This window comes from Numida meleagris, chromosome 1 (genome assembly GCF_002078875.1).
Source record: "Numida meleagris isolate 19003 breed g44 Domestic line chromosome 1, NumMel1.0, whole genome shotgun sequence".
Classification (NCBI taxonomy): Eukaryota; Metazoa; Chordata; class Aves; order Galliformes; family Numididae; genus Numida; species Numida meleagris.
Genome location: NC_034409.1, coordinates 165,881,487 through 165,904,714, shown reverse-complemented (window position 1 = coordinate 165,904,714; position 23,228 = coordinate 165,881,487). Strand labels below are relative to the sequence as shown.

General features: G+C 40.5%; 1 protein-coding gene across 10 annotated transcripts; it reads right to left on the bottom strand.

Annotated features, from left to right (window-relative positions):
• On the bottom strand, positions 979-23,190 carry LRRC63 (leucine rich repeat containing 63). Of its 10 annotated transcripts, none has more exons than XM_021375859.1 (10): positions 23,002-23,190; positions 19,600-19,639; positions 19,091-19,209; positions 15,497-16,447; positions 10,826-10,986; positions 5,435-5,533; positions 3,808-3,944; positions 2,948-3,031; positions 2,009-2,248; positions 979-1,210 (listed from the first exon to the last, which is right to left on the bottom strand). In XM_021375859.1, the coding sequence occupies exons 1-10, from the start codon at positions 23,003-23,005 to the stop codon at positions 1,006-1,008; spliced, it is 2,040 nt and encodes a 679-aa protein (XP_021231534.1). In that variant the 5' UTR covers positions 23,006-23,190; the 3' UTR covers positions 979-1,005. The 10 variants fall into 10 exon arrangements, with proteins under 10 accessions (XP_021231534.1, XP_021231554.1, XP_021231544.1 ...); XM_021375879.1 differs by having other exon boundaries at positions 15,497-16,444; XM_021375869.1 differs by having other exon boundaries at positions 19,600-19,636.

Here is a 23,228-nt window from a genome sequence, read left to right as displayed (position 1 = left end):
CAGCGGGGCGAGGGAGGTGATCCTGGCCCTCTGCTCTGCACTGGTGAGGCCTCACCTGGAGTACTGCATCCAGATGTGGAGTCCTCAGTACAGGAGAGACATGGACCTGTTGGAGCACGTCCAGAGGAGGGCCACAAAAATGATCCAAGGGATGGAACACCTCTCCTATGAGGGCAGGCTGAGAGAGCTGGGGCTGTTCAGCCTGGAGAAGGGGAAGCTCTGGGGAGACATGAGAGCGGCCTTTCAGTATCTAAAGGGGGTCATTCTATAAGAAAGAAGGGGACAGACCCTTTAGCAGGGTCTGTGGCAATAGAATGAGGGGAAACGGCTTCAAGCTTGGGGAGGGCAGATTTAGGTTGGATATAAGGAAATGTCTTTTACAGTGAGGGTAGTGAGGCACCAGAACAGGTTACCTAGTGTTGTGGTTGATGCCCATCCCTTGGGACTTTCAAGGTGAGGCTGGATAAGGCCCTGGGCAACCTGATCTAGCTGTGGTGTCCCTGTTCATTGCACGGGAGTTGGACTAGATGATTGTTAAAGGTCCCTTCCAACTCTAAGGATTCTATAATTCTATGAAAAGCTTATAAATAAAAAAAATATTTACAAGACCTTCCATGACTTGCAAAAATATTGCAGATTTGACAGATAACTGAAGGATGTAATATGTAACTCAGGAATAAAGTTATCCGTTCTTAAAGCAATGACAAGAACAGTGATGTAAAATGGCTTATTGCTAGTTGTGGGGAAGAATCTGATACTTGTCAGGTATCACTGGAGGAAACACAGGGTCAGCACATAACTTCATTGACTTTACATAGGGCTGAGTCTGCATTTCATTTCAATACAACTACATATTCATTGATATGAAGCAGACCATTCAGAGCTGAAATCACTTTAAGAAAGATGTAGTCACAGCAAGTGATCCCATCACACCAGCTGAGTCCCAGGCTGTCCATCTGAATAACATAACACGAGATCTCGTATTTCTGAACTATTTTATCCCACTCACGGTTTCTCTGCAATCCGGATACCTTTTAACAAAGTACTGTAGTCAAGCTTCAGGCTGAGACACAAAGTTTCTACGGCACGATGATGAGCAGGCATAGAAGTAAAACGAAGCCTTCCACATTTAAATACGTTTCTGTACATTTGGACAAGCTGAAGTCCTTTGCCATACCGAGGTCCACTGCAGCAGTCACAGAAAGTAAAACTAAAACGGTAAGAACTTGGATCAAAAACTTTGCATCATCCTTGTAAGGCTATATACCCACCCACAGCTGTACAACTTCCTCACTCAAAAGCACAAATTAAAGAAGTTATCTGGCCTCAAAATGACTATGGTTCATCACTGCAGAAGATACTTAAACTTCCTCTGTTCCACTTTAGCACAGGCCTGCTCTATTCCAAAAAAGTAATTACTCTAGCCTTAATGCACAGTCTGCATGGCTCCCATGGGGAAGGAGGAGACAGGCACATCGAAAATAGAAAGATGTGCTGTACTGTTGGGGTGGAGTGGAGAGGCAGGGAGGAAAATAATTCTCCAGTTCCCAGAAAGGAGCTGACATCATTTTCATCTCAGCTGTACGTTTCAGGTCGATCTCCCTTCTCAACAGACTGGCTCAACATAGAGCCAGAACGTGAAGCTGCAACACAAGTTTTATCTGGAGGACAGGTGGCTGTGTAAAATACTAGGAACATGAAACAATACAAAGTATTTGCATGCAGCATCTGACAAATCTTAATTAACTGTATTTTCACATTTACTCAGATATACTCAAAATACGAACTGAGTATACCTACATGCAACTATTACATACATTGCAGTATGTAATAACATATCATTGATCAACATTAATTTCATGTGAAGGAGTGGACTTTCCATGTGAAAGTATGAACTTCCACACTCCTAATACTTGTAGAATTTCTGACTAGGGGCCAAGTCAATATTTTTTTCATACAATACTCCACTGTAGGGAAAGGGAACAAGACATAATTCTGTCTTACTTACTCATCCAAAATCTTTTTAATATCTTCTGTGATGTTGTTGTATCTTTCCTTTAGGTTATTTGTGGAGAAGCAGAGGGCAGCCAGATCAATAAGCTTCTGAGGTTGGTTCTGAATCTTTTCATTCCATAACAAAGGGTGTATGAAATTATTTTCTATTCTGAGGAATTTTAGTGGAAGATTCAAAACCCCAGATGGCAAAGCAGAGAGCTGGTTCCCTTCAGTGTTCAAATACTCAAGCTTTCTGTAATTTTAAGGACCACCAGGAATTTATAGGTTGTTCACACCATATCCTAACATGACAATGGTTTATATAATTTCCTAACTCTCATTAGATTAACTACTAAGCCAAGATGGCATGCATGCATAAAATGCTGTGTGTTTCTTGCAGCACGCTTTATGAACTGGATAAAATTGTACATATAATATTTTTCTAATTATAATTTGAATTTCTGAGCTATCTTGAAAGACAGGGCTGGATGTATCTGAATGCATTAGACATACACAGATATCATCAACATTAAGGACATGTATGAATAATTGCTTTTCTACAGTTTCTACTGGGTGGGTTCCATAGAGCTTGGCTTTAATTCTTGTTTAATCAACACTTGAAACAACACTGCTTGAAAGCAACCACACGGGCTGGAAATGCATCTTCTCTTTCCGCATCATACAAATCAAGTGTATGTGTACATATATAGTCCAAATGAGAGAATAAACATATTTTGCATGTGAATATTTGACTTACAGCTATCATCAAGTGACATGGTTATATGATTATCATTTATGTTTCAGTTTAAATGAGTTTTTCACATAGGGTAGGAGAAGGGAGAGAGAGGGTACAATGAATATTCCCCACGTGTTCACTTAAACACTTAATATCCAAATATGGTCCACATATTATGCTGTAGATATCTAATTTCAGTTTATGTTGCTTATATACCTGAGGTTCTTGATATCATTAGGAATAAAGCTAATATGATTATAGGCAATGTCCAGATAGCGGAGATCTTCTAATAAAAACAATCTATAAAGAAAGAAAACAGAATTAAGAATTAGAAACATAAATAACAGAGAAACACAAAAATCGGAACAATATAGGCTGAATGGGACCTCTGGAGTTCATCTAGTCCAGCCCCAAAGCTCAAACCATTCCTTACAGCTACACAGTGTGTAGGCCCCTATTTGTTATACCTGGTATGAAAGTGGATGATGTTTTAGCACCCTTTTGGTATCCAAAACTATGGTTCATCTCTTATGCTCAAGTTACATGAGCTGAAATGACCTCTAGAGGTGTATGTGGATGTTGAGATGGATGCCTCAATTAAATACCTAAAGCCAAGGGGCTGAAGTTGGGTCTCAGCATTCCAAAATACTCTAGAAATGGAATTTTACTCCTGTACCACAGTATCTCAACAGATCAGTCATATTTTAATGTACTGACTAAGTTTTAAAATTCATCTATTTTTACTGCTACATGAAGGCAGACAGTAGAGCCAAGAATGAGCCACAAGACCATTTTTCCTCAAAATATTTTCAGCCAAAATGTCTGTTTACTGAAAATGAGCTACAGCAAACTAGTATACATATATATTAACAGTGAAGATTCAATAAGGCAAGCAATCAAAATTAACTATTTCAATACTTCTATCTTCTGTTACCATGAGCAAGTCTTTCTGTTTGGCTTAGTGGCATCACTAAAATGAAAATCAGTGAATGATTATAATGTAGTTCAAGACAGAAATCCTTGTTTGTGCTTATAACTGCTGCAAACTTCTCAACAAATTAAAAAAAAAAACTTACCCAGATGGAAGTTCTGATAGCAAATTAAAGGAAATTGTAAATTTCTTCAGTGACTTCAATCTGTGAATGTCATTGGGGATTATTCTGATGGGGTTGCTCCGGAGCACAAGGACTTGTAAAGATTTAATATTAAACACCTGAGAAGGGAAGAGGACAGGGAATGATAAAACCAACGGCTGTTCATCATAAAGCATGCCACTGTTCTGTTGTAATCTTTCTGCATTTCTAGTAACGGTAAACTATGCAGGAAGAATGAGGAAATAAATATAATAAGATTAGCTAGTACAACTACTACATATATATATAGATAGTATTACTGCAGATGCTGCATGAGACACAATTGCCAATCATTTACTGTATTGATTACAACACTGTAATTGAGAATTGCAAGCAGAGTTGCTAGTGCTCCTGGTTTTTAAGACTGTTCAGCATTTCTGATTATATGCCTTGGTTTTGTTTCTGATGTTGCATTTTTTGAGATGAAATTTTCAATTTCTATTCTGTCTACTTCAAAAATGCTTCTGCTAAAAACATATGAATGGAAATTGGGAAAAAAATATCTTTTGTTTGGTCAGCATTTAAAAAGACTCTACAGAATCAACGTGATGAATAGTCTTCAACTAGATGAATTTCCTTCGCTGAAAGAGCGGTCAGGCACTGGAAGGGGCTGCCCAGGCGGTTGGTGGAGTCACCGTCCCTGAAGAGGTTAAAAAAAAGTTTAGAAGTTGTACTGAGGGTATTGGTTTAGTGAGCAATATTGGTGATAAGTGGAAGGTTGGACTAGATGTTCTTGGAGGTTTTTCTAACCTTGGTGATTCTGTGATTCTATGATTCCTGGTCTTGAAAGGGCTACTGCAGCGTTTTTCAAATCGTGGATCAAAATCAAAAGTGAAAGTTTTCAAAAAAGGCTGTTAACTACTAGGAGCACTATTATTTAAGTTATTCATCTCACTTCTTAAGCTCTTGTATGCCTGGCTGCATACAGATGGTGAGTCAGAAAGGCAGGGAAGATCACATTTTGGAAAAGTTTGAAAAATATTGTTTTACCTCCTATAGCTCAGGGGCCCTGTGCTGTTGAAGACATCAGAAGGTCTAAATTAGCACTGCTCTGAGTGGGAGTTTGGACTGGAGGACCTCCAGAGCCCTTCCAGTCTGTATCTGTAACTTTAAGTTGGCCAAGGACAGCCTTTGTCAAGGGAAACACAGCTTGAACAGGGCAGACCATGAAACCATGTAGCTACCAGTGCCTCAGGTAGCATGACACTGCGTGTGATACCTTGTGCAGTGCTTGGAAAAACAAGAAGCAGGAAAATGTCCACAGTCTTCCAACATGGACACATCTGTCTGCATCATCAGATCAGATAGATCACTGTCTGTGAGAGCAGACAGGAGCCTGGGAGGACAGCTGCAAAGACTTCTGTGATTCTTCCCATAATTCTTACTGAACCCCAAGTAACCAAAGCGTATTTTAACACTGAAAACTATTTTTTTCATTTGTTTTAAATAGCTGTGCTATGACACTTGCATTTAAACCATAGCTTGTTGAAAGTTAATTTTTATATCCAAACAGTAGAATTTCAGACTTACATCACTTTTAGCGAAGTGATGGAAAATAAGCAGTGCATACCTCCATCGGAAAGAAGAGTAAATTATTGAATGACAAGTTAAGGTAGACCAAATTATCCATCAAAGGGGTCAGGTCTGGAAGGTGAAACAAAAAGTAGGCCTAAAAGAAATATTAAAAAATGAGTCAGCTGCATAAGGAAATCACTCAGCATTTTCACTTAAATGCAATAAGTAACATCCTTAAGAACAGTTCCCTAGGGCTCACAGATGTGACATGAAAGTTAGAAATACCACAGTTTGATTCTCCTTTGGATGGAGTCAGCTTAAGCAGCATAACTGATACGCCTGAAGACAGTGCTAGCACCCCAAAGACCAGCCACCTTGCCTCATGCCCCAAAGTCCTTCACTGTCGTTCCCGCTCATTTCCATCACATCCAAATCACCTGTTCTCCTTTTTCAAGTGTGGACACAGTCCAGAACACAACTTTCTATTAAATTTATCAAAATAAGAAAAGCAATCCCTTGCCACGGGTGATGTGGTACTGAGTGACACATGCCCTGCCCGGATGGCCTGCTTGAGAACAGACTGCACTTATACAGTACAGCATTTGGCTGTGGATCTCCCCTCTGCTTTTGTGTATAATTATTACTCTGCAAGGTTTGTTTTTGTTTTCAGACTGCAAAGTCTGAAATAACATGAGGGCACTTTCTGAAGCCTGCCATACTGATGTCTTAATAGAGCCTACAATGGTATAGTATACAGGAAGAAAAGCCCTAAAGCATTCAATGAATACGGAAAAGAAAGGTAAATCAGGTGCTACACTCAGATCTACAATGAAGTTCTGTTGTAGAGGGAGTTGTTTGTGCACACTAAGAAAAAACTGCAGTCTAATGAATATTTTTGCAATGTAGATAGATCAGAGAACCAAGGTGCAATAGAGCACAAAGAGTACTATGATATGGACACACAGTTATCTACACCAGCAATCACTAAGAGCACCGAGGTCCTCTCTTATTAATGCCCTCATTCTGGCTGTTTTCCTAAGTGTGCCATGAAATAAGTGGCCCAGTTCTGAAGCTGCCTTACGCTCTGTGATTTTTGGCTTACTTTTTTTTTTCCTCCTACTTTCTAATGTTGTTCAAACTGTGTTAGACTTCCTTTTGTGACCTTCCTGAGGTATACCTGATTTATTAGCTCAACCCATCTAGTCTAGTTCTGGAATATACTCACCCTCTAAAGTGGATCTAAAACTTCTAAAACATGCAATCCAAACATCTCTGGATTCAGGCAGTCAAAACTCTTTCATTTTGTTGCTCCTTTATGAAACTCTTACTTTCAGTTCTAACGTGGGAAGTTTTATACTAAGCTCTGCTGGGAGAGTGCAGCTTCTGCATTATTATGACCCCTCAGGAAAGTACGCGGTTATTGTTACATATACAGTATCAAACTACATAAATGCTGAGATAATATTTAATTAATGTCACATAAAATTTCAAATATGCCTTAAGATATATATGAATCTAGCATCTTGTTCCCTGTAAGCCAGAATTATTTATCATTTTCATGGCAGATACACAGTATACATAACATACACTACCTACTCAGCTGCCAGTGGTCATATCAAATCTAAATCTAAGGGTTATAATACAATACAGTACAATCAAAGGGTTATAATAAATAGATCCCTGAATGTAAACCATGGATAATACTATAACAAAATGAGATTTATATACTGCATTGGGGTCCAGAATTTTCTTAGATTCTTTGAATCTATTTTGGACGAAAAATGATGCCTCGTTCGAAGATTTCCTGTGGTAATACTATAGGACTGCAGGCAGATTTTTTACATTTCTTTAAAATTAAAATTCAAACTGGAAATTCTTGTCAATGTTAAAAAAAATCTGGAAAACCTCATTCTGAAGAGGAAAAATATTTCCAGCAAAAATGAACATCCAGTGCAGATGTTCTCACCCCTGTTTGTGAAATCTTCAGGAGATGTAGTATGAGCAAGACAGACTTAAATACTAGAAGGATTTTGTCATGGATTCAAATTCGTTATGCTGATGAAATGTTTCAAATTGGGTAACTTATGAACAGATAAGAGTTCTCAAGTATCAGTTCTTCATATGAAACAAAGTTCAGTGCTTTGGCAAACAGCTGCAACAATTCTTTCTGATTTTAAACAACCATCTTTGAGAATGCAGAAGAAAAACAGAGGCACTTCGCCTTCTAAGCAATATGATTACCCTAAGAAGGAATATCTTGACAAGACATTTACTAAGCTGTGTGAACTGAAGTGGTTCTGCTTCATGTGCAAGCCCTTCCCTTTTTCAGTTCGCAGCACTTCTGTTTCTAAGAGTGTGAATGGTTTCTGAAATAGCAGCATACCCCGGAAATTTGACCTGTTTCAGCTTAAAGCAGATGATGGCATTGGGATTCCTTGCTGGACCTAGGCAGAAGGGCTTGGAAGCCAGTGAGACTGGAGAAGGGATGTATCTCTGGCCTTCTCTGCCTTTTCCAGAGTGCTCTGGAGTCAGCTCCTGGGCCCTGTGCACTAGGGGATTTTGGCTCTATCATCACATTCCGCATTCAGACAGATCTCTTACTTTAACTTCTCCAAGGACAAGACAGTGGCTGGATGCTTTGGTCCCTGTCTGCTGATGGGATCATAAAAGACTAAAAGCCAGGCAAATTTCTCTAATAGCAAAAAAACTGTGGTTAGATATCACTTAGTTAAAGGATTGCTTTTGCTGAAGCTTCTAATTACATCTTCAATCACAAAAACAATGCTTACTGTAGAGCTGCATGAAAACCTGTTTTCATATCTAATACATTTCTCAAACACTGAAAAATATTTCCTGTTCACAAAAGAAAGCCATACTGATAACATTTAGGATTGTTTTATATTCAGCAAATTGAAATTTCTTGATGACTCAGGAAAATAATATTGTTACTTAATCTTTCAATGTATCTACACTTCTGTTTTAATACTTCAAAGGAAGGATGCCTTAGACAAATAAGACTCTGCTTTGTATAAGAGAAATAAAGATATCTGAAAGAAAACTGAAAGTGCTGACAACTTTTATAACTTAAATGCATTGGAGAATTTTGGACTGATTTTCCGTGGTGGCCAAAAAGTAGGTGGAACATCAGAAAGCTTACTCTGAACTGAGGCCTCTCTGCAGTTTTCATTTTGCTTTTAAAGTTTAGCATGACTCTAGGTATTGATCATGCAATTCCTTTATACAGATATCTTCACTGCTGTTCAGCGTACTTGCATACAGCAACCCAGACTTCTGGAAATTCTGGACACAGTGACAATTTTAAGGAACATAATCCCAACCTCAGGAAAACATCATGTCTTTCAGTTCTCCCATAGATAAAAAAAGTACAGTGTGACACATCTTCACATTTCCATTATTGTAGGCCTCAGCAAAGCTGCATGAAGTTATACAGTGTCTATTCTCAGGTAGCAGTGTGGAAAGACTCCAGGAATAACGGACCAGCTTGCTCCAGAAAAGGAAGTAGCGCAGCCATAGCAATGTAGTGTCATGTGGCTAATCTGCAGATCCATCCTGTCTCCCTGCATGTAGCCATATCTTTTGGTGTAGAAATGTCAGCTCACTCAAGGCAAGCCTGGACCTCTCTGCAACATGCATCAGGAGAATAGGCCTCCCTAAGGCAGGGACAATGCAGTGGCATATAAGTAATCTCCAGTAATTTAAAATAATTTATGCAGTTACTGCTGAAAAAGTGCAGATGCAGCACAGCAAGGAAGATTTCACCAGTGATGACCACGTACAAAGAATCTTTTTAGTAGGTGGCAAGGCCCAGTGAGACATCTCAAAATATCTGCAAAATGACAGCAACATCAGCAAATAATTCTCTTAACAATAACTAGGTAAAATGTGGATAAGTTGAATAAAATAAAGAGTAGGGATCACCTGGGGATCTCAGCTCTTTGCTGGTAAAGTGTGGAGTAGCTCCATTGATTTGGATGCTTTGGAGGTTATTTATATATCAGAAGAGTTAAAATATTGTACACTTCTCAGCAAAGAGAAAGAAGTTCTACAAATATCTTTTTCTATGACCACTTAAGGGTACTGCTGGCAAGAAGGTGAAAAATCAATAATTGCTTTTTATAGTACTAAGAAAGAGAACTCTCTCAGTAGTGTTAGCTCATGATGATAGTTCTGGTATTTCCATCTGTTACTGCCAGTTTCCATTTTGGTGAAATTTGCAGAAATGGATAATAAACACAGTCTGCTCAATTTGATAATGACAATTCTTATGTAAATGGCAGCAGAGAACTTTAAAATAAATTGGTATCAGACAACATTTTTTACCATACTGCTACTGGCAAACAACACAGGACACTTCTTTTCATTTCTTCCAAATAACGACATCATAACATGGCAGTTTCAGATAATGATCAAATTCACTGGGAATACTGACATTTCAATAGGTTTTCTAGATGATAGAATGGGAAACAAAAATACCAGTTCTTTCAAGATCACAGTAAAAGGAATTAAATACTTACAGTTAATTTACACAGATCATTTGCTTAAGACTGAGATGCATTTAAAGCAGGAACTATCGAGTTAGGATGATTCCCCAAATCCCTGATCAATTTTTCCCCATATACTTTTTGACTAGATATATTTATTCTGAGATGTTAAAGTCCATACGTGAAATATTATCTACCTCCAAGAAGGATTTTGCTTATCCAGATACCAGTTCCTACTTCAATGAATGCCTGCAGCAGACAGTGGGTTGAAGCCTACAAACCATTTACATAAAGGTGGCTTAGAAAACTATTTCATCGTGTTAATTTATGGTCAGAAACATAAATTCTGGCAGAGAATCCCAAACATGAATTTGGTTGAAGCTTTATCTGGCAACAATGGCTGGTTCACGTCCATCAATGGACAAAGTTTATTAGTTTATTAGTTTATTAGAGGCATACTCATGGAAACCCTGAAATATGAAATCTCTGCTGGTTTCTTACCAAAAGCAGGAGGAATTTTCTCTCATTTTCCACATCTGATGACTCCTTTTCATGGTGCTGGCATAATTTGGGTTGAATTACAAACACTTAGGCAGAAGGTATAGTGCAGAGCAAGTGCCATGAAAATTATGCAGGACGCATCAGAAAGAAAATAAGATAGTAAAAGTACAGGGGAAAGTACGGGAAAGAACAAAGAAACAATGGAGAATTTAGGCAAGGCAACTATAGAAGAAAAGCATGTAAAAGAGCTATCCCTACAGCTGCTCTAATTTTATCAAAACCATTTTAAATCATTCTAGTCACTTCTTTTTCATGCAGTTGTCCAGGAATAATTTTAAGATTGTTTTTTTTCTGTGGATGATGTTGCAAAGCCAAAAGATACTTGGAATGAAAACTGACTATTCAATACAGCAACATGCGTAGTGCATCTTTAATGGCTGTACCTGAAGGCTGAGAGCGGTCTTCCGGTTCCAGAAGCAATGCCATACTTTCACTTGGGATCTGAACATCAGTTTTTCCTCTTCATCTTTCTTGTTTGCCATAAAATGGAATCTGGTTTCCCAGTCATCCTCCACACTACTGCCGTCAGGGGCATCATTAGCATCTGTGATATGAAAAAGTGTCAAGCATTACAGAATTTCTTAGGGGAAAGTAAACACTAGATAATTAAGACTAAATGAGAGGTGTTCTGCAGACTTCCTAAATCTAATCATTTATATCCTCTGTTGCCAAACACAGACAAGACTCTCACATAGTAATGTGAACTCATGAATGTCTGCACAGAAATATAAAGATTGAAGGTCCTTTATAATCTCTTCCTTTCCTTTCCCTTTGATAGAAGAATAGGTCTTTGTGTACAAAAAAAAAAAAAAAAAAAAAAAGGAGACTGAGTGTAGAATTGGATTATGGCCTACAGCGATGACAGTATTTTGCCTTCCTCTGCAGTTACTATTTGCTGAGATAGAGACTACAGGGTTGTCCTTGTGTTGGACAAGAGGGTTCAGAAATAGCACCTTTCTCCTGAGCACTTTAGGTAGGTCTTGAGCCTTCAACCTCACTGTCACTTCAAAGCCAGGTCAAGACTGCAGATTATTTTGTTACGTTCTAATCCCACTAGTTTGCTGCTGCAACAATATGCAGTGGCTGTAGCTCCCTACGGGCTGGTGTTGTGATGACATATTTCTGAGAATCTGATTTATCACAGTGGCATTTTATGACTATCACACAACCTAATTTGTACCTGAAAAGGGTCCTTCTTCTCTATCAGGTTCAGTTAACTTTATATAATGTATAATATATGCTTTTTTTTTCTTTTGTTCTTGCAAAATTTTTTCTGGTAAATCAGATTTTCTTGTTTTCTCTTGCAAGGCCATTTCTAAAGAGAAGAGCAAAGTAATAGACATGTTCCATACATAAGAAATAGATTCTTTAATACATGTGGCTCAGAATATGATTGCACAAAAGCCCTATATATTATTCAAATGCAGTAAGAAAGACCTTAAATATAAAATATACATTTTAAAGCTTCAGTAGGTGCAAGAAAGACACAGAGTCATAACATACTTCCTATTGGAAAGGATCTCTGAGACATCATCTGATCCAGCTCCCTGCTCAAAGGAGGACTAGATCAGGTTGCTCAGGGCTTTTTCCTGCTGAATATCTCCAAGGATGGAAATCCACAACTTCTCCCAGCAACCTGTGCCAGTGTTTGACCAATAGCATTGGGTTCCTTATATCTAACGAGAGTTTTCCATTTCCCAGCTGGTGTCAGTTGCCTTTTTCTGCTGCCGCCGTGAACCTCTGAGAAGGGTTTGACCATCTGAAGGTAGCAGCAGGATCTCCATTTAAGCATCTCTTCTTCAGACTGTACAAACCCAACTTTCTGTCTCTCTCATATGTCAGCTGCTTCAGCTTCCTGACCATTTTTGTCAGCCTCTGCTGGAGTGTATCAATATCTGTCTTATAGTGGGGAGTCCCAGGCTGGACACAGTACTCCAGGTATGGTTTTACAAGTGCTGAATATGAAGTTATAATCACTTCCCTTGGACTGCTGGCTATGCTTATTAAAATATTGCCAGTATGTGATCAGCCTTCTTTGCCATAAGGACACGATGCTGGATCACGTTCAACTTGTCATCCACCAGGTCTTCTGGTTGGGCCCAGCCTGCATGATTTCTGCATTATGTCCTAGGAAATCTGAGCCTAAGACTGATCATAAAAAGGTTGATCATAAAAAGGTTTATGCTGACACTGTTAGAAAATAATTTCACAGAAAAGCATTCTCAGCACTAAAAAATGACATCAGATAATAATTTGCCCAACCAGTACCAGGAGGTGAACAAATATTCAGCTTAACAGCTGCACACACTCAATTTACTGGTTCTCTCAATTAACCTCAGGTAACGCCTTTCTCTAAGCCACAATCACTATATCTGTGTCTGTGGTACAGCAGCCAGTATAGAGCCTCATTGCTGGCTACAGTGAACAGCTATGAGTTTCTGTGCTTAAAATAGAATTTCCATGGTCTGCTCTTTTTCATGCAGTTCTGCAGCTGACCATAGGCACAAAACATAAAGTGTTAGCCAACAAACGACACTGCAAAACTGTATTTTACTGTAAATGGTCAAAAAGTAGACATCTATTTTGTGTTTCATTCATTCCATTCATTTTAGATGTCTACCTTGGGTTAGTACTTGCCTTCTGGAAGTTTCTGTCCCTCTCTCCACGGGCTAAGAAAGAAGCATGCATTACTAGTTATAATTAAGTGATTAACTTCAGGGATTTCACATTGGGTGGCATGAAATGCCTCCTCGAGGCTTCAGTTTCAGCGTGGTCTGTCACACTACCACTTGAGGTAGCAGTTGTTTGCCAGCTTCACAGATCTCTTTAAAAATGGTTTTGAGACAACTCCAAAGTTAGGAAGAAGGGATGCATCTGCCTGAGAAAGAGAGGGAGAAGGGGACACTACAGTACCAGATATTCCCAGCTTGGATGTCCTTGAAAGGGTCTGGAGAGGCAGAGACAAGGCCTCAGAAAATGCTTGGCATTTATTATACTTTCCTTCTTTCCAATGCTGCTGAAAAGAACCACATCAGAATACTGCTCTAACAAAGTACATTTTCAGTAGGATGAAATCTCCATGTGTAATTCACCTCCTCAGAACTACTTTTCTAGTCCCAGGTGACACAGCACCCGTATTCCCATCCATGCAGAGTATGGATAAGCGGTGTGGTCAAACTGGAGCCTGCAGAAAAGCCCGTGGCAAACACATGGTGTTGCTTCTAGCCTTTCACAGGTTTGGGTACATAGAACACAACTAGGAACACGAACTCTACAGCCAGGTGACTGCCCCTGCATTTCATCAGAAAAATCTCAGTGCCACCTTTCTCTTACAAGATGTGTCACATTTCTCACACTCTGAACGCAGCGAACAGAGTTCCTGCCAGGGGAATGGCTTCCCTCTTGAAGCTGTTCCTGTGCAACCTGTGCAACAGAACCACACATCAGTAACCAGAATTGCACCCCCTGTGCCAAAGCACACACTATCCCTAAGTGTGACCATTATTTGAGACCGTGCATTTCCACCCTTCATATTATCACCATACACTGACACACCATTTCCACTGTGCTAATGTTTTATAGCGATAGTACAGAAATAACTATATACCTGCTTCTAGACTACCACAGAGGAAGGATGAGGTAAACACTTCTTCCCACGAGTCACAGTTAGTTACTCACTTGTCAGTAGTGGAAAACTGATACCAAGGAATACATTTGAGGCTTGGCTTTCAGAGAGAAAAAAAGGCTGAATTCATGCAGGGTGTTTATATAATGTCAGCTTCTGGGAGCAACTCCGTGCCTTTAAACCCAGTTGTTAAATCCAGCTTCACCCTTAGCGCATCTCAGGATTGAACCCATGGAAGACTTTTCTCTACTATAGACCTGGAAGGAAACTTAGTTGCAGAAGCACTGCTAAAGCAAAAAGTAGTCCTCTGGGAAGGCAGGACTGTGGGAGGTCCTCTGGGGAATTCACCACTCCTCTTGGAGCTCAGGCACAGCCTCCAGTGCTGTGGTTTCAAGCTATTATGTGACTGGAAGCAATATCAGATTACAGAATTCCCCATTGCTTGTTCCTTCCACTGTCTTATTCTTCTCTTATAGCTTCTATCGGCACAACTATTCATGCAGTATCACTGATACAGGATGCAGTAGGACACTGGTCAGTCCTGAAAAATGAATTTATTTTTGTTTTAAGCTGGAACGTGTCCAGAGAAGGGCAGTGAAGCTGTGAAGAGTCTGGAGAAAAGCCTTATTAGGAGCAGCTGAGGAAACTGGGATAGTTGAGTCTGGAGAAGAGGAAGCTCAGGGAGAAGAGGAAGCTCAGGGGAGACCTGAATGCTCTCTACAACTACCTGAAGGGAGATTGTGGCAAGGTGGGGTGTCGGCCTCTTCTCCCAGGGAATGGCCTTACGTTGCACCCGAGGAGGTTCCGGTTGAATATTAGGAAAAGTTTCTTTGACAAAGGGAGTAGTCAAGCACTGGAACAGGCTGCCCAGGGAGGTGGTGAAGTCACTGTCCCTGGAAGTGTTCAAGAAACATGGAGATGTGGCACTCAGGGACATGGTTAGTGGATATGGTGGGGATGGGTTGACAGCCAGACTAGATGATCTTAGAGGTCTTTTCCAACTTTAATGATTCTGTGATTCTAGGATTCTAAGTTTGTTCCTCATTTCGCATTCAATAAGATACAGGGGAACCAGGCCAAAGACCCATGAAAGGGTTAGAATTGTCTTCCTAAATACTGGTGATTGATAGACCCGCCGTTTTCAAAGACTTAAATGATGGGACTTTTCACAGTTCCCATACACCATCCATTATAATAAAGTTGTGTACATTTAAATCACCACTTGCTGTTATCTGAAGACACAACACTTCATTTAGTTATCACAAGCTATAATTCTGCACTAGTTATTTCTCAAGTAATGAGGGCAAATTCAAAGATCCATACAAACAAAAACAAAGTTTTTTTTTTCCCTGCAAGAGACTGTTAGAAAAATGTTTACAGTAAAACACCGTGCCAACAAAAAGATACTACAATGTTTAATATTAATTACCTAGGAACTTCTGTTGCTCAGGCTTTCTTGTTTCATCTGCTGGTAAAGCAATATCAGACAAAATCACTGTGTTAACTTCAGTCTGCAAACTCCTGTTTTCAGTCATTAACCGGTTACTGAGGACTTCACAGTTGTAGCGGGAAACAAATGGCTTTTTGAGTGTTGTCTTCAAAGGCAGATGGAGAGAAGAAACTGCAGCTAAACTTCCCAGTGTAAATACAGGAGGAGTGGAATGGGCAGGACCAGCGCTCTGTAAGTTTCCATGCTTCACATGAGAGAATTTATGATTTTTGCAAAATGCGAAGTAATCAGGCCCATTGGGACTTTCAGTAAGAATAAAATCTCTCCTAGGAATTTGGGCAGAAAACACGTTTTTCTCCTTACTTTGGCGTGGCATTTGGCTGCTTGAGCACATAGGAATAATTTCATATTGATCAACCAAGTTTGCAGCATTGCCTCGTAAAGGCCAATGTGCCGAGTTGTTCTTAAAAACTAGATTGCCCTTCTGCTCCACTTCTGCTGTGGGGAAACTTGTTTCACAGGAAATTAAGCCTCTCCTTTGGTCATGAAAACCTGTTGTTTTGGACTGGATCTGTGTTTGCCCAAATTTACTGCCTTGATTAAGCTGACATATACGTCTGTGTTGGAAACATATTGGACAAGAAGAAACGTGGTCAGATTGGGGTTGGATACTGCCAGACAGGTACCGAGACTGAAGGAGATCTTTGAGTTGGATTTGTGTTTGACTTTGGCAAATCTGATGAACAGACAGGAATGTATTTTTGGGCTGGGTCTGCCCCAGATTCTGCGAAATGTGACCATGGCTGAAGGAAACATCTGTCTGCTTGTCTTGCCCTTGAGCACCGACAAAACTGTCAGACACCACTTTTCCAATTTTATCATTTGTACTCTTCATCGCTCTAGCTAGGTATTTTCCAAAACTCCTGCCTGCTGAAAATGAGAGAAAAGACAGACACTTAGAATGAGACTCCGAAATTCTATTTACTTAGCTTATTCATCTCTGTTTAATGAGTAGTATGTGTGGTGTGATGGTGCTGAGCCCTAGAGTCCCACAACACTGAGGCAGAGATTAATTTCATACTCCTCACATAGTAGATACTTTGCTACTAGGGCTCCTTCTGGAGGTCTATTGGCTCCTTAGCTAGACCCCAGCTTCCAAACATCACTGCATCCACAAGTAATTAGTCCCAAACACTTTTATCAACAAAGAAATTCTTACTAAATTACTCATTCATTCATTGTGTGGTTCCACAAGCTTAGCGCTTTGTTCCCTTTGCTAGGGAAGCTCATTTTCAGGGACCTGCTGAAGGAGAAGCCACTCTCTTTAGCTCTCTGTTGAAGCTCAGCTCTCAAAGAAAGCTGGGACCATTGGGGTTATCTCCCTGGATTTCTTGCCCTCCAGTATTGTGGCTGACAACCTCAAGATCTCTACCAGGCACAGTCCACCACATCTCATTGAAATTTCTTCTGCATTTTCAGTCAACTGCTTTACTGTATTACATCCTCACTTCCTACAGTTCCCTGCAGAGGAAGACACTCATGACATACCACTAAAAGGCTCATCTTTTTTTCCTAGCTCAGAGCTCCTGGCCCCAGGTCTCAGTCTCACACTTCATGAAGCACAAAACAGTTCTGTCCCCAAAAATGATTGAAACACCATTGCTGAAGAGTTGCTTTCTGATCAATAGTCATGCTGCTGTTTAAATATCTATCAGGTGCAACGGTTACATTTGGAGAAATGATCCTTGAACAAACTTTATTGTGCGGATCTTGGATTCTTGTCAGGTGTACTATATAAATACATAATCTATAAATAGCAACCATCACTAATCATATGCTCTACTACAAGGAGAGCCATCACAATAAAACTTTGAGGATAAAAGGTTTATCTATCACTTTTAAAATGTTTTAAATCATTGGAGCATAGCTCTGGTACTGAGCCAGAAATACTTACATCAGTTTGGACAGCGCCAGGCTGGAAATGTATTGAATAGATTTTACCAGCCTTTCAAAATAGACTTTGGAGGGGCCTAATAATATCAAGGGCCTAATAATTACATCTTCTGACTTTTCAACTTCACTTTTTTTTTTTTTTTTAACTGAATTCTCCTTAATATTTTTAGTACTTTTATAAAGATATAACTCAATATGTCATCTTTCAAACATAATAAAAAAATTTTTTTTTCCTTCTGGTGGTCTCTCTTTGTGATTATGTGAAGACTGAGCAGTTTTAGCTATTTAGATACTCAAACAGAATTACAGAATTCAGAGGGAAATAAAAAGTAGCAAATGATTTGTTCTCTTCAAATAAGTTCGTAGGGACAGCACTGTTCTTTGATATGACCTTTATTATTTCATATTACATTAATTTATTAATTTTCATGCGTTAATCTGTGGAAAAAAATGAAAAATTCTGTATGTCGTATTACTGTAGCAGATCCTGGGGTCTCACAGTTTTGGCTGAAGTCAGCGAATCTGTTCAGACATCAAGATTCTTCTTTACAGACCTAGTTTCAGGATTAGTGAATAGTTTACAGCTTTTTTTAATCACTTACGTACAAAATATTTTTATTATAGATCATTTTACTGTTTTTCATTTTTATTTTTAAAGGTTAGTGCTTAAATATTTAATCAATAGCTACTTTATATAAACTGAAAAGAGCATTTCATTCACGTATACTGGCATACAAAATGTCTATTTATTTCTGAACCATACTGCATTGCAAGTCCCTTGTTCTTAAATAGAATTCCCTGATGCCTTCAAAATAATATAAACCAGTGTATGTCTTTTTACATTAACGTACATTCTAAGAATACGACCATCTCCTCAAAACACTTTTCCCTCATTTTGTCTGAATCAAAGTTGCATATCACTTCCCTTATGGTCTGACTCCCATCTGTTCCAACATAACTTTTCCCAGAACCACCAGTTTCTCATGTTACATGTTACTTTCTTGGGCAAGCTAGAAGGGTAGCATTCAAGTTGGATAAGTGGCAGACTCTGGTTCCTGCATCTGTCCCAGTTACTGTTCCATTATTTTACATGAATAGCCTCCCAGAGAGATGCAGTGGTTCAGATCATCATGCAGTCCTATTCATACTGCTTTGCCTTAGCAGCTTACAACACTTGCTGGTAAGGCCAGGCTGGACGGGGCTTCGAGCAACCTGGTCTACAGGGAGGTATCCCTGTCTACAGCAGAGGGGTTGGAACTAGATGGTACCTTCCAATCCAAACCATTCTATGATTATGTAGATTAGATTTATCATTTGTTGAACAGCCACAGCAATTACAAATAGACACCTCCAGCACATTTTGCGCTTAGTAAGAGATTAGGCTAGCATCAACATTAGTATGCTTGCACTGAACGTTAGCATTGTTCAGGATCTCTCATACTGCACTGCCCAGGAGCTTCAGTGTTAGACCCATGCTGGCTCCAGTCAGCCAGTTATCTCCCTGCACTCTGTTGTGAATTTACAGATGAACCAACAGATCCTATCTTCTTCCGTGTTAACTTGAGAGAACATAAGGAATTTGAAACTATGCACTACAAGGACAGTTTTTATATAATTTACCTTTACCAATCTTCTTCCTTGGCATAGGCAGTTGAGATGGCAGCATAGGAGGCAGAGGTCTACGAAGTAGTTTTGGCTGCTCAGCCATTTTCTGCTTTGCCTTTGTTCCTACCAGATAACTGAAGACGTTTAAAAAAAAAAAAAAATTCAGAAAAATCTGACAAGAAGACAAAACAAAATAAATAGTCATCTCTAGTTTAATGTGCTGAACTAAGAATGGTCTGCTCATATAAACCAGGCAATACAAGAATCATAACACAGCACAAGTGGCCAAAAAGGGAGATATGTTCTCTTAGTGATTGATTTAACAGTTTTTCTAATTATCGTTAGTGTTTCAAGAAATAAATCAGTGATATTATTAAAAAAAAAAAAAAAAACCTGAAAGAGCTGCTCCATTAACCTTGGAATGCTTCCATTAAAGAATGATTTTCAGCACTTCTGTCACAGAAGGCAAAGCAAAGTTTATCTTGTCTGAGGAAAAGGAGGTACGGGAAATTAGAGAAACATACCACATTAAGCATTCTGAAAGGTCCCAGAAATAGTTTTCTGCTGGATAAACAGATTTAGTATGAGCAACAGTTAATCCAGTCAAAAAAAAAAAAGCTGAGTATGCAAGTAGTATATTTATGCTTCTTTCCAGCTTCCTTTTAGATTATGATTGCATACAGTGATGTTGATTTAAATCAGAGAATTCCTGATTTGGCTTCAGAAGTCCTCTCATTACCAGCCAAGTTTAACACATTTTCGTTTTACAGTGATTTTCAAGGTTAGGTACATTCTAGATTAAAGAGTATCATAGAACGGCTTGGTTTGGAAGGGACCCCAAGGATCAAGTTCCAACCCCTCTGCCACAGGCAGGGCCACCAACCTCCAGATCTGGTACTAGACCAGGTTGCCGAGGGCCCCATCCAACCTGGCCTTGAACACCTCCAGGGATGGGCATCCACAGCCTCTCTGGGCAGCCTGTTCCAGCACCTCACCACTCTCTCTGAAGAACTTCCCCCTAACATTCAATCTAAATTTTCCCTCCTTGAACTTAAAACCATTCCCCCTTGTCCTATCATGATCTACCCTAGTAAAAAGTTGATTCCCCTCCTGCTCATAATCCCCTTTTCAATACTGGAAGGCTGCAACGAGGTCTCCTTGCAGCCTTCTCTTCTCCAGGCTGAACAAGCCCAGCTCCCTCAGAATTTAGGTTTCTTTTGTTGGTGTAGAGTTAATATGATATAAGACATGAAATAACATAACAACTCAGTCTTAAAGAACTTGTAATCAGAAGGAAAGCACAGAAGATAAACCAGAGATGGTGACTTTGAAGAAAAATGAGAAGTGCCATAATCAGGAAACTACTGGCTCACAGGAACATTTTCAAAGATTAAGAAAATTCTCACATGAACCTAGAAACAAGGGGATCTTTAGGAAAAGAAAATACTTCAAGGATTTATTTCAAAAATAGGTAAGCTTGAGACTTCAAAGCAAATTTACATGTGGACAAGATTAATTTAAATGGAAGTGTGGCATTATAAAGTTGTGATCAACAAAAATTGTGATGAAAAGAATGAACACAGTCCTGAAGCATGTAAGCAGGATCAAGTTCAGATTTGACACTTAGCTTACAGGGCTGAACAACAATAAAATAAGGGGATGGAGGAAGGAAGAAGCAGAAGCTCTACGAGGAAGCCTGGAGTTCAACATTAACCATGGTAAGTTTGAATAGATGGTCAAACATCACAATAAGATGAGCTACTACTAAACAAAACTAACCATAGTTGGGCATGGGCCATGCCTCCTGGAAGAGTAATAATAACAGTAGTAAACCAGTACGAACAAAAAACCACAATGCAGGAATTCTTACAAAACCAAAGATCAGCTTCAAGAACTGGAAAAAACTACTCCATAGTTATGTCTTCACTTCCTAGGTGATTCACTATGTCTCACCAGCCCAGTCTTTCACTGCCAGGTTCTGCCCGGCACTGGACCATAGCACAGGACTACCATCCAGGCTGGAAGCGACAAGAGGGTTGACTGTGAGCTCCAAGTAGGTTACTAAGAGGTTTAACCAGTCTGGTCTTGAAAATCTCTAAGGATGAAGACCTCAAAGCTCTCTGTGCAACCTCAGAGCCTCCTTCCAACACTGATAAAAATTCGGATTAGGACACACAGCTCACACCTGGTAAGCACACGCATATAAACACGGAAAAACACGGTCTCTCTCTTGTGTAGGTTGCTTGAGTCCTTTTTGCCAGGGCTGTGCTCTATCCTTACATCCCCCAGCTTGTACTGATAGATAAGGTTGCCACTACCCAGGTGCAAGACGTTGTACTTGGCTTTGTTGAACCTCATGAGGTTCACCTGGGCCCTCTGCTCTAGCCTGTCTAGGTCCCTCTGGATGGCATCTCATCCCTCAGGCATGTTGACTGCACCACACAGCTTGGTGTCATCCACAGACTTGCTTAGGGTGCACTCAATCCCACTGTAAGTGTAATTGATGAAGATGTTAAAGAGCACCAGTGCCAGTACCGACTCCTGAGGGACACGACTTGTCACTGATATCCATCCAGACATTGAGCCACTGACCACCACTCTTTGGGTATGATCTCATGACTGAACAATCCACCTGTCAAATACCCATCTTTCCAATTTGGAGAGAAGGAAGTTATTGGGGACCATGTCAAAGGCCTTACTGAAGTCCAGTGGCTCTCCCCTTGTCCAGTGATGCAGTTACACCATCATAAAAAGCAACACATTTCGTCAGGCAGGATCTGCCCCTGGTAAAGCCATGCTAGTAAAGCCATCTCACCTCCCTCTCTTCCATGTGCCTTGGCATAGCTTCCAGGAGGATCTACTCCATCACCTTCCCTGGCACTGAGGTGAGGCTGACACGTTGGTAGTTCCCTGTGTCATCCTTTCTATCCTTCTTAAAAATGGGTGTGACACTGCCTTTTTCCCAGTCACCAGGGACTTCACCTGACAGCCATGACATTTCACCAATACCTTGAGGACCACTGCCTGCAAATCACCAGGGGTAGGACAGACTGGAAAGAAAAGAAGGCCTAGGATGAAAGTGGAAACAAAGAACTTCTGACAGTGAGTGCAAGCAGTTGGCTCAGGGTGAAAGCTCCAAAGGAAACCCTGAAGTTTGTAGATGTGCAGGATGGATATGAAGGAAGGCAAGAGACTGGATGGGGGCAGTGGAGGAAGTGCAGCACAAACAAGAAACCCTAGTTTTTCCGATAAGGTATCAGTGTTGTTCCTGCTGCTAGAGACAGGAAGGATAAAAGCAAGCAAGATTTTATCATGAGATAAAGTTATTATAGAGATTCTAGGTAAAAATCAAAGTGAGAACAGAAGAAGTTTAAAGACTGCAGCCACAATGACAGGGTTGTGGTCACAAATGAATGTCTAGCTTAGTTCCAGACACCAGGAAGCTGAACCAACAGGCTGTCAGTGCTGGAGAAGGGAACAAGCAGAGTAGTTGTGGAAATTCAGCCTAGTGGAGGCAAGAGCAGAGTAGAGGACAGGGGAACAAAGGAAGAAGGTGTCTGAGAGGAGCCCTGCCACACAGATTCTGGCAACAGGGCAGGAGAGCAAAGCCAAGGCAGGACAGAGCAGGGGAGACAACTGACAGCAAACATCCCAAAGAGAGACTTCAAGTGTGGAACAGAAGAAACCTCAGCACAGCTGCATCGTGCTCTAACGTGGCCAAATAGAAGGGATGCTTTATGGTGGTCCACCTGACCCTGTCAACACTGCAGGCCCTGACCAGCCCCCCTAAGGCACCACCCCTCAAGCTCCCAGCCCTGACCTACCGTACTACCACACCGTACTTGCTTCAACAGCCATAACCTCGCTTTGTCTCGCAGCACTTGGGATCTGAGGTGCTCTCTTACCCAGCCTACCAGGAAACTCACCCATCTGCCTCCCAGGAACGGTGCTCCCCACCCTGCTGAACGGCACAGGGCAACAGAGAGAACCCAACTCCCCTCGTACCGCGGACCCCCCTTCCCCTTCGTCGCCGCTCCCGCCAACCGCCCCCTCAGCGAGTTGGCGCGGGAGGGGCGGGGCTAGGAGGGTGTAGGGGCGTGACCACACTGGTTTGGGGGCGGGGCCAAGCGGAGAGGGGCGGGGCGCACGTGGC

Excerpts from the sequence above, each read along its gene's own strand:
- LRRC63 (XM_021375859.1), bottom strand. Across the intron at positions 10,987-15,496 it reads TGAGCAACAGAAGTTCCTAG|ATGCTAATGATGCCCCTGAC; the intron begins GTAATTAATATT and ends TTCATATCACAG. Across the intron at positions 1,211-2,008 it reads ATTAAAAAGATTTTGGATGA|TTTTACTTTCTGTGACTGCT; the intron begins GTAAGTAAGACA and ends TTACCGTTTTAG.